Source organism: Arachis hypogaea, chromosome 11 (genome assembly GCF_003086295.3).
Source record: "Arachis hypogaea cultivar Tifrunner chromosome 11, arahy.Tifrunner.gnm2.J5K5, whole genome shotgun sequence".
NCBI lineage: Eukaryota > Viridiplantae > Streptophyta > Magnoliopsida > Fabales > Fabaceae > Arachis > Arachis hypogaea.
In genome coordinates, this window is record NC_092046.1 from 124,116,010 (window position 1) to 124,129,562 (window position 13,553).

At 31.5% G+C, this 13,553-nt stretch overlaps 1 protein-coding gene across 1 annotated transcript; it reads left to right on the plus strand.

The window, feature by feature from the left end:
• Positions 1-10,930: 10,930 nt before the first annotated feature.
• Positions 10,931-13,553, plus strand: LOC112722493 (uncharacterized). The gene is made up of 4 exons (XM_025773543.2): positions 10,931-11,363; positions 11,556-11,868; positions 12,451-12,610; positions 12,823-13,553. The coding sequence occupies exons 1-4, from the start codon at positions 11,196-11,198 to the stop codon at positions 13,289-13,291; spliced, it is 1,110 nt and encodes a 369-aa protein (XP_025629328.1). The 5' UTR covers positions 10,931-11,195; the 3' UTR covers positions 13,292-13,553.

A 13,553-nucleotide genomic window follows, 5' to 3' on the forward strand; every position in this document is an offset into this window, starting at 1 on the left:
TTGTCTTCTGTTAACAATTGTTTATTAGATAAATTGACATTGTGTATTAGAAAAGAAAGAGGACAGAAAAAAACAACTTATTTCAGTTTCTCCCGAGAGAAATGAAATGGCTGTTCCCTAATCAAGGTCAAGGATAAAAATGAGGTGCCCTATTCAACATTCAATTCAATAAACCTTGGCAGTTGAAAATTTGCTTAAAGAGGCACCAAAAGTCAAAAGAATTAATTTTCAAATAAATGCATGCAAGTAGAGTTATTCTACAACATTAGAGCACCTCCAACTTGTGATATTTTGGAAAATCTACCTTCTGACATTTTGGAGAACCTACCCTTAAAACATATCATTATTGAGTTTCAGCTCAGCACGTTGTTCAAGAATAGAGAATCCTATTTAGAGAGATTCACTGTAACCAATAATAATTTGTCACTTGACAAGTTATTATTAAAAATAAATAATTATATAAAATTTAAAATAATTGAATAATTATATTAAATAATTATATCTCTATTTAATTAATAATTATAATAATTAATTAGATTAAATAATTAAAATGTTAACACTTACATAATTAAATAATTAAATCATAATTAGTTTATTAAATAATTTTTATTCTTAAAATTTAAAATGTTAACCACACTATTAAAATTAGCCGTTACAAAACTAGCTGTTGCAAAATTAGCCGTTGGAAACTAGCCGTTATTATGTTACCGTTATTATTAATAAATTAATATCTTATTACTCTATATATACCACTTACATACACTTCTATTCTCACACTTTCTTCTACTCTTCTTCATCTTCTTCCAAGTTTACGAAATCAAAGTTCTGCTGATATTATTTTTTATTCGAAAAAATGGATCCAAACTAACTCAACTCTTTTTTCAATTATTTACAAAACTTTTCTCAAACTCCAAATACCCAACAATCTCAAACCTCAAGTTCTCAAGTTCCAAATCAAAACTTCACACTACCAAATATGTTTCAAAATTTAAATCCACAAAATCTTCCTAATTTCAATTTTCAAGCTCCTTACAATAATCAATTTCCTATATTCCAACCACAAAATCAAAATTCACAAACACCACATTTTCCATTTTCATCCATATTTAACCCCTCTGTCGGAAATGTTACTCCAACATCTCTGCCGTTTCCAACTCAATTGCATCAAGACATAACTCATCTAGTTTTGGTGGCTCTTCTAACACATTCTCTCAGACTCCGATACAATCTAGTCCAAATTCACAATATTCAGATTTTGCAAAACCTCGTGAATTAGATGCTATCGACCTCAATGATGATGATATTGAAGATCGGAGGCAAGATAGTATTCAACACTGGCATTGGAAAGAGGATGAGATGCTTATTAGTGCATGGTTAAATGTTTCAACAGACCCTATAGTTGGTACCGATCAAAAGGGAGAAATATTTTGGAGTCGAATTCACAGCTATTATGTAGAATTTTGCTCCGACATGACAAGGGGAGTTAGTTGAATGTAAGAAACGATGGTATAAGATCAACAAGGCTGTTGCACAATTTGATGGTTGCTACGATCAAGGTAGTCGAAACATAAGGAGTGGTTCGAATGCTGATGACATAAAGGAGTTCGCCTATAAACTTTATTTCACAAATTATGGTAAAAAATTCACGTTTGAGAGGCATTGAAACATGCTTCGTTTGGAGCAAAATTGGAGAAGCCAACTACCTACAAAGAGTGGAGGCTCAAAGAGAACCAAGGTTAGTGAAACTGGAGCATACTCATCCTCATCAATCCCAGATACACTGTTGGTAGACGAACCCAGATACAATTGGAGTATACCCATTCGGAGTGTTGCGTGCAATTATACGTGATCCTGCTCGCTTTTGGAAAAAGAAGAATCTTGCCAACATAATGAGAGCTCGTATTATATTGCATAATATGATTGTTGAGGATGAAAGAGACACTTATGTAGGAAATTTTGCTCAAGACTTAGAGTATAATGATATCGAAAATGGCTTATCACAACCTTAGCTGGGAGAGGAAGATTTTGCACCATACCATCAATTTCTCCAAAGAAATGCCCAACTTCGAAATAGGCAGGAGCCTATACAACTGAAAGAGGACTTGATTGAACACATATGGCAATTTCACACTACTTGTCATCAACTATAGAGCTTAATTATGTTTTTCTTTGTATTAAGTAATTTTACAAATTAGTGTAATCCCGAATTATATATTGTGTATTATTGTTATGTATGAATTTATTTAATATTAATATATTTTAATAGTGAATTATTTTTAAATTTATAAATTTAAAATATTATTAAAAAATTAATTACATTAATTTTAAGTATTTAATTAATTAATTAAGTGGGACCACAACGGAAACTAAAGTTAGCTCCTCCTAATGGAGAAGAGAGAGATGCTTTGAGTTTCTATTTACTGTTTATGACGCAAAAGCTGATGTGGAGTTACTTTTTATGACAGATAAGTCTAAATAGGGACTGAGATGAGTTCCCTGTTGGAGATGGTCTTAGAACCCCTCCAATGGCTGGTTCCATTCAACTTTTTCTGACATTTTTTGGAGAACCTACCATTGGAGCATATCATTATTGAGTCCCACCATGTTGTTCAAGAATAGAGAGTCCTACTCATAGGGACTCATTGTAACCAATAATAACTTGTCACTTGGCAAGTTATTATTAAAAATAAATAATTATATAAAATTTAAAGTAATTAAATAATTATATCTCTATTTAATTAAATAATTATATCTCTATTTAATTAAATAATAATTAATTAAATAATTAAATTATAATTAATTTGTTAATTAATTATAATAATTAATTAGATTAAATAATTAAAATGCTAACACTTACATATTTAAATAATTAAATCATAATTAGTTGATTAAATACTTTTTATTTTTAAAATTTAAAATGCTAACCACATTATTAAAATTAGCCGTTGCAAAATTAGCCGTTGCAAAATTAGCTGTTGAAAACTAGCCGTTACTATGTTACCGTTATTATTAATAAATTAATATCTTATTACTCTATATATACCACTTATATACACTTCTATTCTCACACTTTCTTCTACTCTTCTTCGTCTTCTTCCAAGTTTATGAAATCAAAGATCTGCTGATATTATTTTTTGTTCGAAAAAATAGATCCAAACCAACTCAACTCTATTTTCAATTATTTACAAAACTTTTCTCAAACTCCAAATACCCAACAATCTCAAACCTCAAACTCTCAAGTTCCAAATCAAAACTTCACACTACCAAATATGTTTCAAAATTCAAATCCACAAAATCTTCTTAATTTCAATTTTCAAGCTCCTTACAATAATTAATTAAATAATTATATTTTAATTTAATTAAATAATAATTAATCAAATAATTAAATTATAATTAATTTGTTATTAATTATAATCATTATATTAAATAATTATATCTCTATTTAATTAATAATTTTTATTAATTATTTAAAAAATAATTATAATAATTAATTAGATTAAATAATTAAAATGCTAACACTTACATAATTAAATAATTAAATCATAATTAGTTTATTAAATAATTTTTATTTTTAAAATTTAAAATGCTAACCACATTATTATAATTAGCTATTGCAAAACTAGTCGTTGCAAAATTAGCCGTTAGAAACTAGCCGCTACTATGTTACCGTTATTATTAATAAATTAATATCTTATTACTCTATATATACAACTTACATATACTTCTATTCTCACACTTTCTTCTACTCTTCTTCATCTTCTTCCGAGTTTACGAAATAAAAGTTCTGCTGATATTATTTTTTGTTCAAAAAAATGGATCCAAACCAGCTCAACTCTTTTTTCAATTATTTAAAAAACTTTTCTCAAATTCCAAATACACAACAATCTCAAACCTCAAACTCTCAAGGTCCAAATCAAAATTTCACACTTCCAAGTTCCAAATATGTTTCAAAATCTAAATTCACAAAATCTTCCTAATTTCAATTTTCAAGCTCTTTACAATAATCAATTTCCTATATTCCAACCACAAAATCAAACTTCACAAACACCACATTTTTCATTTTCATCCATATTTAACCCCTCTGTCGGAAATGTTACTCCAACATTACTGCCGTTTCCAACTCAATTCAGTGCATCAAGGCATAACTCATCTGGTGTTGGTGGCTCTTCTAACCCATCCTCTCAGACTCTGATACAATCGAGTCCAAATTCGCAATATTCAGATTTTGCAAACCCTCATGGATTAGATGCTATCGACCTCAATGATGATGATATTGAAGATAGGAGGCAAGATAGTATTCAACACTGGCATTGGAAAGAGGATGAGATGCTGATCAGTGCATGGTTAAATATTTCAACTGACTCTATAGTTGGTACCGATCAAAAGGGGGAAATATTTTGGAGTCGAATTTTCAGCTACTGTGTAGAATTTTGCTCCGACATGACAAGGGGGTAGTTGCATGTAAGAAACGATGGTATAAGATCAACAAGGCTGTTGCACAATTTGCTGGTTGCTACGATCAAGCTAGTCAAAACATAAGGAGTGGTTCGAATGCTGATGACATAAAGGAGGTTGGCCTATAAACTTTATTCCACAAATTATGGTAAAAAATTCACGTTTGAGAGGCATTGGAACATATTTCGTTTGGAGAAAAAATGGAGAAGCCAACTACTTACACAGAGTGGAGGCTCAAAGAGAACCAAAGTTAGTGCAACTGGAGCATACTCATCCTCATCAAACCCAGATACACCGTTGGCAGACAAACCCAGATACAACTGGAGCATACCCATTCGGAGTGTTGCAAATACGCTTTGCAATTATACGTGGTCCAGCTCGCTTTTGGAAAAAGAAGAAGCATCCCAACATAATGAGAGCTTGTATTATATTGCATAATATGATTGTTGAGGATGAAAGAGACACTTATGCAGAAAATTTTTCTCAAGGCTTAGAGTATGATGATGACGAAAGTTGCTTTTCACAACCTCAGCTGGGAGAGGAAGATTTTGTTCCATACCATCAATTTCTCCAAAAAAATGCCCAACTTCGAAATAGGCAGCAGCATAGACAACTGAAAGAGGACTTGATTGAACATATATGGCAATCTCACAATGTTTGTCGTCAACTATAGAGCTTCATTACGTTTTTCTTTGTATTAAATAATTTTACAAATTAGTGAAATCCCAAATTATATTTTATGTGTTATTGTTATGTATGAATTTATTTAATATTAATATCTTTTAATAGCGAATTATTTTTAAATTTATAAATTTAAAATATTATTGAAAAATTAACTACATTAATTTTAAGTATTTTAATTAATTAATTAAGTGGGACCACAACGAGGACTAAAGTTAGTTCCTCCTAATGGAGAAGAGAGAGATGCTTTGAGTTTCTATTTACTGTTTTTGACGCCAAAGCTGATGTGGAGTTACTTAGACCATCTCCAGTAGGGAACTCATCCCAGTCCGTGTTTATGGCCCACCTGTCATAAAAAATAACTCCACATCAGCTTTTGCGTCATGAACAGTAAATAGGAAGTTAGGAACTCAAAGCATCTCTCTCTTCTCCATTAGGAGGAACTAACTTTAGTCCCTATTGTGGTCCCACTTAACTAATTAATTAAAATACTTGAATTTAATGTAATTAATTTTTTTCAATAATGTAATTTAAATTTATAAATTTAAAAATAATTCACTATTAAAAGATATTAATATTAAATAAATTCATATATAATAATAATACACAATATATAATTCGGGGTTACACTAATTTGTAAAATTACTTAATACAAAGAAAAACATAATTAAGCTTTATAGTTGACGACAAGCATTGTGAAATTGCCATATGTGTTCAATCAAGTCCTCTTTCAATTGTCTATGCTGCTGCCTATTTCGAAGTTGGGCATTTCTTTGGAGAAATTGATGGTATGGTGCGAAATCTTACAACGGCTAGTTTAATATAATAATATAATTATAAATAATATTTAATATTAATTATGATATAAATAATTAATACAAATTATTAATTAAAAATTTTAATTATTTAATCTAATTAATTATTATAATTATTAATAAATTAATTATAATTTAATTACTTAATTAATTATTATTTAAATAATTATTATAAATTATTAATTAAATAAAATTATAATTATTTATTTAAAAGGTGGCAAGTTACCATTGGTTCTCCTTGAGTCCCTCTGAGCAGGGACTCATCTACCTTGATCTCCGTGAGGAAACTTGTTTTTCTGCTTCTCCAACGGTAAGTTTCTCAAAGTGTCAGGAAAAAGTTGAATGGGTGATTCCCATTCAACTTTTTCTGACATTTAGGGGAACCTACCATTGGAGCATATCATTATTGAGTCCCAACACGTTGTTCAAGAACAGAGAGTCCCTACTCAGAGGGACTCATTGTAACCGATAATAATTTGCCACTAAAATAAATAATTATATAAAATTTAAAATAATTAAAAATTATATTAAATAATTAAATTAGTAATAATTATAATTAATAATTATATTAAATAATTATATCTCTATTTAATTAATAATTTATATTAATTTTTTAAATAATAATTAATTAAATAATTAAATTATAATTAATTTGTTAATAATTATAATAATTAATTAGATTAAATAATTAAAATGCTAACTCTTACATAATTAAATAATAAAATCATAATTAGTTTATTAAATAATTTTTATTTTTAAAATTAAAAATGCTAACCACATTTTTAAAATTAGCCGTTGCAAAACTAGCCATTGCAAAATTAGCCGTTGGAAACTAGCCGTTACTATGTTACCGTTATTATTAATAAATTAATATCTTATTACTCTATATATACCACTTACATATACTTCTATTCTCATACTTTCTTCTACTCTTCTTCATCTTCTTCCAAGTTTACGAAATCAAAGTTCTGCTGATATTATTTTTTGTTCGAAAAAATGGATCCAAACGAACTCAACTCTTTTTCCAATTATTTACAAAACTTTTCTCAAACTCCAAATACCCAACAATCTCAAACCTCAAACTCTCAAGTTCTAAATCAAAACTTCACACTACCAAATATGTTTCAAAATCCAAATCCACAAAATCTTCCTAATTTCAATTTTCAAACTCCTTACAATAATTAATTTCCTATATTCCAACCACAAAATCAAAATTCACAAACACCGCATTCTCCATTTTCATTCCCCTTTGTCGAAAATGTTACTCCAACATCTCTTCCGTTTCCAACTCAATTCAGTGCATCAAGACATAACTCATCTGGTGTTGGTGGCTCTTCTAACCCATACTCTTAAATTCCGATACAATCTAGTCCAAATTCGCAATATTCAGATTTTACAAACCCTCGTGGATTAGATTCTATCGACCTCAATGATGATGATATTGAAGATCGGAGGCAAGATAGTATTCAACACTGGCATTGGAAAGAGGATGATATGCTGATCAATGCATGGTTAAATGTTTCAATTGACCCTATAGTTAGTACCGATCAAAAGGAGAAAATATTTTGGAGTCGAATCACAGCTACTGTGTAAAATTTTGCTCCGACTTGACAAGGGGGTAGTTGTATGTAAGAAACGATGGTATATGATCAACAAGGAAGTTGCACAATTTGTTGGTTGCTACGATCAAGCTAGTCGAAACATAAGGAGTGGTTCGAATGTTGATGACATAAAGGAGTTGGCCTATAAACTTTATTCCACAAATTATGGTAAAAAATTCACGTTTGAGAGGCATTGGAACATGTTTTTTTTGGAGCAAAAATAGAGAAGCCAACTACCTACACAGAGTGGAGGCTCAAAGAGAACCAAGGTTAGTGCAACTGGAGCATACTCATCCTCATCAAACCCAGATACACCGTTGGCAAACAAATTCAGATACAACTGGAGCATACCAATTCAGAGTGTTGCAAGCACACTTTGCAATTATACGTGGTCCTGCTTTTTTTGGGAAAAGAAGAAGCTTGCCAACATAATAAGAGCTTGTATTATATTGCATAATATGATTGTTGAGGATGAAAGAGACACTTATGCAGGAAATTTTGCTCCAGGCTTAGAGTATGATGATGTCGAAAATGGCTTATCACAACCTCCGTTGGGAGAGAAAGATTTTGCACCATACTGTCAATTTCTCCAAAGAAATGCCCAACTTCAAAATAGGCAGCAGTATAGACCACTGAAAGAGGACTTGATTGAACACATATGACAATTTCATAATTCTTGTCGTCAACTATAGAGCTTAATTATGTTTTTCTTTGTATTAAGTAATTTTATAAATTAGTGTAATCTCAAATTATATATTGTGTATTATTGTTATGTATGAATTTATTTAATATTAATATCTTTTAATAGTGAATTATTTTTAAATTTATAAATTTAAAATATTATTGAAAAATTTTAAGTATTTTAATTAATGAATTAATTAAGTGGAACCACATCGGGGACTAAAGTTAGTTCCTCCTAATGGAGAAGAGAGAGATATTTTGAGTTCCTATTTACTGTTTATGACGCAAAAACTGATGTGGAGTTACTTTTTATGACAGGTGGGCCATAAATAGGGACTAGGATGAAGTCCCTGCTGGAGATAAATAGAGACTAGGATGAAGTCCCTGCTGGAGATGGTCTTACACCACCTCCAACGGCTGGTTCCCATTCAACTTTTTCTGACATTTTGGGGAACCTACCGTTGGAGCATATCATTATTGAGTCCCAGCACATTGTTCAAGAATAGAGAGTCTCTACTCAGAGGAACTCGTTGTAACCAATAATAACTTGCCACTTGGCAAGTTATTATTAAAAATAAATAATTATACAAAATTTAAAATAATTAAATAATTAAATAATAATTAAATTAGTAATAATTATAAAATTATATTAAATAATTATATCTCTATTTAATTAATAATTTATATTAATTTTTTATATAATAATTAATTAGATTAAATAATTAAAATGCTATCACTTACATAATTAAATAATTAAATCATAATTAATTTATTAAATAATTTTTTATTTTTAAAATTTGAAATGCTAATCACATTATTATAATTAGCCGTTACAAAACTAGCCGTTGCAAAATTAGCCGTTGGAAACTAGCCGTTACTATATTACCGTTATTATTAATAAATTAATATCTTATTACTCTATAAATACCACTTACATATACTTCTATTCTCACACTTTCTTCTACTTTTCTTCATCTTCTTTCGAGTTTACGAAATCAAAGTTCTGCTAATATTATTTTTTGTCCGAAAAAATGGATCCAAACTAACTCAACTCTTTTTTCAATTTTTTACAAATTTTTTCTCAAACTCCAAATAACCAACAATCTCAAACCTCAAATTCTCAAGCTCCAAATCAAAACTTCACACTACCAAATATGTTTCAAAATCCAAATCTACAAAATCTTCCTAATTTCAATTTTCAAACTCCTTACAATAACCAATTTCCTATATTCTAACCACAAAATAAAAATTCACAAACACCACATTTTCCATTTTCATCCATATTTAACCCCTATGTGAAAAATGTTACTCCAACATATATGCCGTTTTCAACTCAATTCAGTGCATCAAGATATAACTCATTTGGTGTTGGTGGCTCTTCTAACCCATCCTTTCAGACTCCGATACAATCTAGTCCAAATTCAGAATATTCAGATTTTGCAAACCCTCGTGGATTAGATGCTATCGACCTCAATGATGATGATATTGAAGATCGGAGGCAAGATAGTATTCAACATTGGCATTGGAAAGAGGATGAGATGCTAATCAGTGCATGGTTAAATATTTTAACTGACCTTATAGTTGGTACCGATCAAAAGGGGGAAATATTTTGGAGTCGAATTCACAGCTACTGTGTAGAATTTTGCTCCGACATGACAAGGGGGTAGTTGCATGTAAGAAACAATGGTATAAGATCAACAAGGCTGTTGCACAATTTGCTGGTTGCTACGATCAAGCTAGTCGAAACATAAGGAGTAGTTCGAATGCTGATGACATAAAGGAGTTGGCCTATAAACTTTATTTCACAAATTATGGTAAAAAATTCACGTTTGAGAGGCATTAGAACATGTTTCGTTTGGAGCAAAAATGGAGACGCCAACTACCTATACAGAGTGGAGGCTCAAAGAGAACCAATGTTAATGCAACTGGAGCATACTCATCCTCATCAAACCCAGATACATCGTTGGCAGACAAACCCAGATACAACTAGAGCATATCCATTCGGAGTGTTGCAAGCACGCTTTGCAATTATACGTGGTCCTGCTCGCTTTTGGGAAAAGAAGAAGCTTGCCAACATAATGAGAGCTCGTATTATATTGCATAATATGATTGTTGAGGATGAAAGAGACACTTATGCAGGAAATTTTGCTCAAGACTTAGAGTATAATGATGTCGAAAAATGGCTTATCACAATCTCAGCTGGGAGAGGAAGATTTTGCACCATACCATCAATTTCTCTAAAGAAATGTCCAACTTCGAAATAGGCAGCAGCATAGACAACTGAAATAGGACTTGATTGAACACATGGCAATTTCACAATGCTTGTGGTCAACTATAGAGTTTAATTATATTTTTCTTTGTATTAAGTAATTTTACAAATTAGTGTAATTTCGAATTATATATTGTGTATTATTGTTATGTATGAATTTATTTAATATTAATATCTTTTAATAGTGAATTATTTTTAAATTTATAAATTTAAAATATTATTAAAAAAATTAATTATATTAATTTTAAGTATTTTAATTAATTAATTAAGTAAGTCCATAATAAGGACTAAAGTTAATTTCTTTTAATTAAGAAGAGAAAGATGCTTTGAATTCCTATTTACTGTTATAAATACAAAAATTAATGTAAAATTAATTTTTAAAGCAAGTAGGTCATAAATAAAGACTAATTAAAATGATAAATTTTCTGTTGGAGATGGTCTTAGAGCCTTGCCAAGTTGCATCCGAATGGACTGGGGCCAAGTCATATTTGGAGAATCAAAGGGGGGTTAACTGAAATATTTGAAAGAGAGTGTGAGACAGTGAGACACCCAATAGTTACACCAAGCATACAAAGTTGATGACGTGTCATTGCAGTTGTCAGAATTTTTCTCCACCAAAAGAAAAAAATATCTCCACCGTGTTCCAGCAGTGCCTCCTTGTTGGACTCGAAGCTCTTCCCCTGTAATCTAACAATGGCGCTCTCTGCAACATTCAAGCCTTTTTCACCTCAAAGCTTCAATCTTTACTCCAAAATCCGCAGACCCTTTTCCTTTCACTCTCTCACTTTCCTCAAGGTTCGCGCTTCAACCACTCTTGATTATTCCAACGTCTCCGCCAACCCAAAACCCTCACCTTTGAAGGTAATAATAAATTAATAACTGGCTCTTCTAACCCTTTATTCCTTAAACTGTTTATTTTACTTATGTGATCTGTGTTAAAAATTGAAATTTGGATTTATTTTTATTTATTTTATTGTGCTTGTGCATGCCAAACTTCAGAGAATTTGTGTGACTGTGACTCATGATTTGTACCCTTTTTTTATTCTTGATCAGACTAGTAATTGGCAATGGAAATTCAATGACAATTCTATAAACATCTATTATGAGGAACATGCGAAGGAGGCTGAGGAGCCTTCCCAGAATATCTTGCTGATGCCGACTATTTCTGATGTCAGCACTGTTGAGGAATGGAGATTAGTAGCTGGTGACATTGTTCAGCGTAACGGCAATATCAATTGGCGTGCAACCATAGTTGATTGGCCTGGTCTCGGCTATTCGGATCGGCCGAAGATTGATTACAATGCCGATGTATTGGAAAGATTTCTGGTTGATTTCATCAATTCACCCACTGGTCCAATAAAACCAGGTACTGGGGGAGGCCATCTTATTTTGTATTAAATTAGACTAAGATTTATATAGCTTTGAAGTATATTTGTTTAATCATTCTTTTTATCTTCATGGGATGGTTAGGTTGCAATTGCTGTTTATCTTTCTCTTTTCATTTTTCATACTTTAAATTCTTGTTCCATAGCAATTTTCATTTGTATATCTGATTCTGTGTGGGGTTTAGTTTGGAAGTTTGAGTAGTATTTACAAACTTAGTAACTTCCACTATGAATTTTTGCTAAGGTACTTCTTTATGGTGCTTTTGGATATTTCTTAGGAAAATGGAAAGGCCTTTAGACACTAAATAAAGGATAGCTAGACCCAATTGGTGGATATATTTCTTCCATTGTATTCTTGAATATTTATGCCTATCACAAATGATGATTCTTCTTGTGAATTGTTGGAGCAATGTATGCCTTATGTTTATCCATTGTCTTCAGTTTGCATTATTTCCTCAAGGATGTATATTTCTTTCCTTAAGCAGTTTGATATGTCCAACCAATCCTGGATTGTATTGATTAGTGCTTAGACTGCTTACGACTAACATTGTCCGTTAAACTAGAGAACGATTTGATAATATTCGGAGGAGGGCATGCTGCATCAATAGTGGTCCGTGCGGCAAAAAAGGGTTTGGTGAAGCCCAAAGCTGTAGCTGCAGTTGCACCAACTTGGGCTGGACCCCTTCCTATTGTGTTTGGTCGAGATTCCAGCATGGAAACAAGGTAATGTTTCTGTTGCACTTCTTTTTCCGGTGATGATCATATTTTTGTTACTCTGCATTGCTTTCTGGTCACTACTTAAAGGGAAGCAGATTTAACCTGATTATCTTAAATATTAACTAAAAATCAAAATAATGTTGTCTGATTTGGCCAAAGGAACACTAATATGAATAATATAACTGGTTTCTCTGCTCTTTCTCTAATAAACTTTACAGATATGGTCTTCTAAGAGGCACATTAAAGGCTCCTGCAGTTGGCTGGATGATGTATAACATGCTTGTCAGCAACGAGAAATCAATCCAATCACAGTACAAATCCCATGTCTATGAAAACCCGGATAACGTGACTCCAGGAATTGTGGAAAGCAGATACGCATTGACAAAACGAAAAGGAGCACGATACTTGCCGGCTGCTTTCTTGACTGGGGAATTGGACCCCGTAACATCTCGTGAAGAGTTCCTCGAACTCTTTGCGGGGTTGGAAGGAAAGACACCGGTCTTGGTTGTATCAGCCAAAGGAGCTCCAAAGAGGTCAAAGGCTGAGATGGAAGCTCTTAAGGGAGCCAAAGGGGTGAGCAAGTTTGTGGAGGTTCCAGGTGCACTTCTTCCACAAGAGGAGTATCCTGCTATAGTTGCACAAGAGCTTTTTAAGTTCTTGGAAGAATACATTGTCTCTGCTGTTTAAAGTTTAAACTTTGACACTTTTTTCCCCTTAATAATATATTGAGGTTCTGTAACTTTTCCCCTTTCCTATGGGAAAATTCTTGTAGACTCACAAGTTTAGTATATCATTGTTAATCACACAAACATTTAAGTTGGCAATACCTATAAATGATTAAGTGTATCTTAGATAAAGTTAGTGGGTGCACTTAATAATATTAGATTTGTCATTTGTGTCTAGATAAGGATTCTGCGTATATATGTAATTTCTTTTAATTTGCTTGTAA